The sequence below is a fragment of the Scophthalmus maximus genome, chromosome 15, assembly GCF_022379125.1.
Source record: "Scophthalmus maximus strain ysfricsl-2021 chromosome 15, ASM2237912v1, whole genome shotgun sequence".
NCBI lineage: Eukaryota > Metazoa > Chordata > Actinopteri > Pleuronectiformes > Scophthalmidae > Scophthalmus > Scophthalmus maximus.
The window spans coordinates 2,692,434-2,698,788 of NC_061529.1; the positions used below are offsets into that span (position 1 = coordinate 2,692,434).

Consider the following 6,355-nt stretch of genomic DNA (forward strand, 5'->3'; position numbering starts at 1 on the left):
ATAGTTTTAAAGACGTAAACATGTCAAACTTAGTCACTAATTAAAAAAAGACAAATTGACGGACTGATGATTGATTGATTGACTGATTGATGCGTTGGCAGTGTGCCAGACAGACTCACAGGCTGACGCAGTGTCTGAGCTTGTGAGTAGGTGTAATGAGCGAGCGAGTGAGGGAGGAGAGACATAAAGAGAGAGAGAGAGAGAGAGAGAGAGAGAGAGAGAGTAATGAAACCTTTTTTTTAAATGACTGTTAACTCACCTCTGATAATTGGTTCAGTGCCAGACCACACACAAGGATGAGCAGATATGGATTTCTGCACACACACACACACACACACACACACACACACACCACACATATATATATATATATATATATATATATATATATATATATATATATATATATATATATATATATATATATATATATATATATATTAAGTTCATGAACTGACAGTCAGTGTATTCCATAATAATCACTCACAGATTCTGGATATTCGTTCTCTGCAGCTGAATTAACTCATCATCCTCATCTGGGTGGATGCAGATGTGTGTGTGTGTGTGTGTGTGTGTGTGTGTGTGTGTGTGTGTGTGTGTGTGTGTGTGTGTCGTTATTCAACCTATAATTTCTGACTATTACGCTCTTCCGTAACTTGTAATTGTGAGTATGTGAGTCACGACTTTAATTGGGCTGATTTCCCCACTTGACAGTAATGTGACCGCGTGATCAACCCCCCCGCCCCCCCCCCCCACCCGAGAGGAAAGTCTTCGTAAGCATTTGTGTAACTTTAATTGTCATAATTGGTCTATTTTAGAGAAAATGGGCACAATGACCCAAAAAAACCTGTTAAATCAATAAACACCTTTTTTGACATTTGTTAATGTGTCATTCATTCAATTTACTGTTACGGCCTCAACACTCGGTTTGAGCTGTTTGCAAAATAGAAACTGTTAAGAGCAATTTCTTTCTGAAATACTGACATTTTCCAGTGGTGCTCGTTCGTGGCTGGATCCTGCAGAGGGCAGTGCAGGTCTGGAAGAGAAAGCGTGTCCGTGCAGAGCCGGTGTCTGTAAATCAGTACAAAGTGTGGAATACAACACCCCAATGGACCGTTAGCTAATTCATAAAAGATACAGTTCAATGATATTATGTTTATGTCTGCAGGGTTTTTATTTTACAAGTTTGACATTGTCCAGCTACAAACGAGTTATTTTTTAATGTTGGTAGTTTTAATGCAAACAATTCCACTTTTATGAATATCCAACTTTCTAATATATGTTAATGGATGTTATTTTAATATTTACTTGGGTTTATATAACCTTTATTTGATCAGGTAATCTCATCAAGATCAATAGCTTATGCTCGGAAATAATCAAATGAAGCGTAACGGTGGTTTCTTCCATCAGATATTGATACAGGCCAGAACTATGAAACATAAATAAACTTTTAAAATATTATATGTTTCAATCTTTGTTCAATGACTTTTGATCACTCTGAACTTCATTTATTATATCATTGACCCACTTTTACCAATTTCTGTTGATTAATACTATAATAATAATACTAATAATAATACATCTGATCAATTCATCTTTTGATTATGGGATTGAATCCAAACCCACCAAGCTCCTTCGCAGCATCATGTGATGACCAGTTCATTAGGCCAAGGCAAGTGGAGGAGATGGGGGTATGTCTATTTATAGTTATTCTTTACTTTACATGATGTGGGAGCAGAAACTTTCTTTTTGATAAATGCAGAACCTTCATTCATATGTATTCTGTTAGAAAGAATCCATCAAAGTTGACGGGACATGCTCTCTAAATGAATTACCGCGTGCGACTGACCTCCGCCGAAACAAAAGTGCATTGTTCAATTTTCCCCTGGGTAAAATATTTGACTTCTTAATCTCATGCGAGGCCTCCCCCTCCCTTCCCCGTGCACCTCCGCCCCAGATGTAACCAGCCGAAACAGGAAAGTTCCCAGAAGACCGATGGAGGGGCAATATTTCTCTGCAGGATTATTCTGTCCAAACAGGAGCCGGCAGGGGTTTGAGTTAAACAAACCTTTTACTGCAAGACGCAGTGGGAACTGTTCCCAACACTAACAATTAAAGTCTTTACCGGCGAGGCTGCTTATGAAGGCCTGAGCAGGGAAGCGGGGGGAGAAGAAAGAAGCTCCATGAGCCGCAGCGTCTCTCACACTCACAGACACTTTCCTTTACGCGGCATCTGTCTTATGGTCCTTACGTCACCCGCAGCCTGGCTGCTCCCAAATTCATAAGTTGTATCACCTAAAGCCAGAGTGCCGACCGATTGAGATGGATTCACGATATCAGACTCCCTCGTCCTCGTCCAATCAGATGAGAGTGAGAACGAACGGTTTTCGGTTGAACGCCGCTCAGCAACTCCGTGAACGTACAGTAATGAGTTTCCGCACGACAAACAAAACTGCAACATCTATTATTTTACTAGATTTTATTGTATTTTGAAATATTTTGTTGTTGTTTTTTTTACATTAAATATGAAAAGCATTATTGTCATTTGCGAATAATACACGCCTCTGCACAATGAGTTCCTGTATGGCACACGTACTACAACCAGCTACACAAACATATTCTTTCATTTTTTTTTTTAAATAAGTTTGTCTATGAAGAAATCAATAAAATACAGTTCATCACATCAAGATGTCATGTCTGTCTCTTAACCCCATCATTGGAATGTTAGATTCAATCCAGCGACACTAAGCCATGAGAATTTAAATGACATATTTTGTTTTTTTAATTTTTATTAGAAGATATTCTGGTTTTTAAGTAGCAAAAAAACACCTCAAAGTAGTTTTACATCTCCTCTCTCAGCCTTGTATCTATAGCTCTAGCAAGAACAGGTCAGTCAGCCAATCAGAAGCGAGGCTCAGAGTTTACTCTTATGATTTTTCAATATTTTTTTTTTAAGGTATGACTATGTTTGTTTTTTAAAATCCACTAATTTCAGTTGCCCCAGCTGCAAAACATTCCAGCTTTCAATTGGAAGTGAGACATTTTGATGTCTCACTTCCAATATACAGTATCATTTCTGGAAGATTTGGCATAATGTTTGTGTGCGTGTGTTGAAGGAATGAATTGTGATGTTTGTGCAGAACATCGAGTCCAACTGACACGTGGGAATAATAAGACGTACTCACGGTACTCTCGGCCTATTGGCTGCGCTGCATGTTTCCCTCCTGCTCGATTTACGAGAAGGAGAGAAGAAGATAACGTCCCCTTCCTCCACGAGGTCAGCCGGGGGTCGTCCAAATCTCAGCGTGATGTAACAACAACAGAAAGAAGTCAGTTATATTAATATGAATGAAACTGTCTGATGGACACACTGTTGACACAACTATCTTAAATGCAGTATTTGGGTGTTCAAGGCCGTGCTAAGGGAAGAAGGTATCTCTCAGTAACAGATGTCAGTGAAGGTGTTCTGTTTTCCTGTTTTTCCATTCCAGGAAACGGGAGGATCCTCCGACTCCCACTTTCTCCCTTGCACCGCGTCGCTCGATCGACGTTTCCTGTCTTTCGAGGGGAAACACTTTAAAAAGCGTCTCACTCGCTGCTCTCGGGTCAGTCGGACCGACATCATGGCGTCAGAGAGAGAGCGTCTCGTGGCCACTGCGGTTTTCCTTGCGTCCCTCATTACACAGAGTGAGTTTCTAATATTTCATTTGACCTTTGAAGTCATTCACTTTCTTTTGTATCACCAATGTAATGTGCTGCAAAAATGCGGACTGGTGCAGTTGTAAAATGTTCCCTTCTACTTTTGTTTTAAGCAGGATTATGCACAAACTACAAAATCAATTTCTACCAAACGTGGTGTGGGGATGGGACCTGTGTCCGGGAATGTCCCGTACAATTTTGGTGCAGATGCAGATTAAGGGGCAGATCCGGGATGGATTTTATTTCTTTTTAATTTTACTTTCTTTAACACTGTTTGATGACAAATAAATCATTTAGGTTCGTCAGACCACCTGTTTTTTTTCTGTTATATTTCCACTACACGAACTGGACCATCATGTGTGGGATTGTTCGACCTTGCCGTAGCTATGTGCTCTACCGAGTGCCATTCATAAATTAAATATATTAATATTGTGTAAAAATGGATTGGTGTAAACGTGTATAATAATGTTTTGGTCAATTGCATATTCACACAAATTGTCATGCTTTGTTCATTATAATGTGAAACAGTATAAACTTCAAATCATATTAAAAGCCCCCTATTATAAAAAAAATACTTTGCTAATAACTTTGACAGTATGACCTTTTGCCCTTGGACTGCATGCTAATACAACCTGACATGTTAAATCATTTTTAAAAATGTAATTGTGTGTGTGTGTGTGTGTGTGTTTGGATCCTTTCAGGTGAGGGTATAATAGGAGGCAGAGAGGCGGCGCCACACTCTCGGCCTTACATGGCCTCCATCCAGGCACCGGAGGGGCAGAACTTGAAGCACGAATGCGGAGGGTTCGTGGTCGCGCAGCAGTGGGTGATGACGGCAGCGCACTGCCTGCCCACCGGGTGAGGACAAACACCAACCACCACGGATGTGTGAAACAGAGAGTAGACGATCGGAACCCATCTGTGTTTAGCTCCAGCAGACGTGTTTCTCCAGTTCTGATATTATCTTTTGATGTTTATGCCCTTTTTTATGATTTCGATGCGCCATTCAACAGAGAAAAAACTGCAACATTTCATTTCATACGGACCATTGTGCTCTCTCCACAGGCCGAACGGGAGGAGAGTAGTGCTGGGCGTCCATTCCCTGAGTGAACCCGAGGACACAAAGCAAACCTTTGACATTGTGGAGCATCACAACCACCCACACTTCAGCCCGTCAAATTATGAAAATGACATCGCTCTAATTAAGGTAAGTGCGCGCGGTATTTCGTGTGGGGTCGTCGGTGACAACGGGGGGTTCTCTAGAAACGCTCCTTTTTCTCGTGCAGCTGGATCGTCCGTTCAACGTCTCCGAGGCTGTCCAAGCCGTGGCGTTCCTGCGGGCGGGCGGCACAAATCCCGGCACCGGCGCAGAGGTCGACACGGCCGGCTGGGGCTCCCTGGACAACCTGGGGTCCAGGCCGGACAAGCTCAAAGAGGTGGCCGTGGAGGTGTTCAGCTCGGCCCGCTGCAAACGCGGCGACTACTTCGGCAGGAAGTTCACCGACAACATGATCTGTGCGCACAAGGTGTGCTCTGACCCGTGCGATCAGCCGCACAAGAAAGAGGACAGCTGTGATGTAAGAAGCTTCGTGGGATGCAGGTTGTTTTGTTTTTTTTTAGGAATAATGCAACTTCCTGTTTCAGCTGATTTGTCCTTGTTCTGCGCCTCCAGGGAGATTCTGGGGGTCCTCTGCTCTACAACCACGTGGTGGTCGGCATCACGTCCAACGGGGGGAAGAAGTGTGGCCAGCTGAAGAAGCCTGGGATTTACACTATCGTCTCCCACTACACTGAGTGGATCCACAGCATCATGGGCCTGCAGCCGACCGCAGCACCAGGCCAGAGGCCGAGCGGATAGACGGAGGACAGAAAAACCAATTTCATCCATGTCTTGTAGCACCTTTCATGCAATTTCAAGTGTTTGCGTGAAAGGCGCTTTTACGGATTATTGCAAACTGATAGTGAGAAAATGTGAAGAGTGAAAACGTCATGATTCAACGCGTCCCGCTTCTTCTGTCACTGATTATTCTTCTACCTGCGTATGAAGTGTTTATATCCTGAGCATTTCTCATTTGCGAATAATACACGCCTCTGCACAATGAGTTCCTGTATGGCACACGTATTACAACCAGCTACACAAACATATTCTTTCATTTTTTTTAAATAAGTTTGTCTATGAAGAAATCAATAAAATACAGTTCATCACATCAAGATGTCATGTCTGTCTCTCAACCCCATCATTGGAATGTCAGATTACAAGTCAATCCAGCGACACTAAGCCATGAGAATTTAAATATGACATATTTTGTTTTTTTAATTTTCATTAGAAGATATTCTGGTTTTTAAGTAGCAAAAAAATCACCTAAAAGTAGTTTTACATCTCCTCTCTCAGCCTTGTATCTATAGCTCTAGCAAGAACAGGTCAGCCAATCAGAAGCGAGGCTCAGAGTCTACTTTTATGATTTAAAATTTTTTTTTTTAAAGGTATGACTATGTTTGTTTTTTTAAATCCACTAATTTCAGTTGCCCCAGTGGCAAAACATTCCAGCTTTCAAAAGCAAACCACGATAATTGCACCGTTTTATGTTTGCACTGAAAACACATTCTAAATAGTTGAATCAAAACTTCTCACGAGGAAAAAGAGAACATTACAAGC

General features: G+C 41.7%; 1 protein-coding gene across 1 annotated transcript; it reads left to right on the forward strand.

Annotated features, from left to right (window-relative positions):
• Positions 1–3,534: 3,534 nt before the first annotated feature.
• cfd (complement factor D (adipsin)) lies at positions 3,535–5,906 on the forward strand. The gene is made up of 5 exons (XM_035609423.2): positions 3,535–3,687; positions 4,401–4,557; positions 4,765–4,906; positions 4,986–5,276; positions 5,372–5,906. Exons 1-5 carry the CDS (start codon positions 3,624–3,626, stop codon positions 5,555–5,557), a joined length of 840 nt encoding a protein of 279 aa, XP_035465316.2. The 5' UTR covers positions 3,535–3,623; the 3' UTR covers positions 5,558–5,906.
• The last annotated feature ends 449 nt before the right edge of the window (positions 5,907–6,355 follow it).

What these genes read in the sequence shown, in the direction of transcription:
- cfd (XM_035609423.2), top strand. Translation starts at nt 3,624, where the DNA reads ATGGCGTCAGAGAGAGAGCGTCTCGTGGCCACTGCGGTTTTCCTTGCG. An exon ending in GCGCACTGCCTGCCCACCGG is followed by an intron (nt 4,558 to 4,764) that starts GTGAGGACAAAC and finishes CTCTCTCCACAG; the next exon opens with GCCGAACGGGAGGAGAGTAG. An exon ending in AGAAAGAGGACAGCTGTGAT is followed by an intron (nt 5,277 to 5,371) that starts GTAAGAAGCTTC and finishes CTGCGCCTCCAG; the next exon opens with GGAGATTCTGGGGGTCCTCT.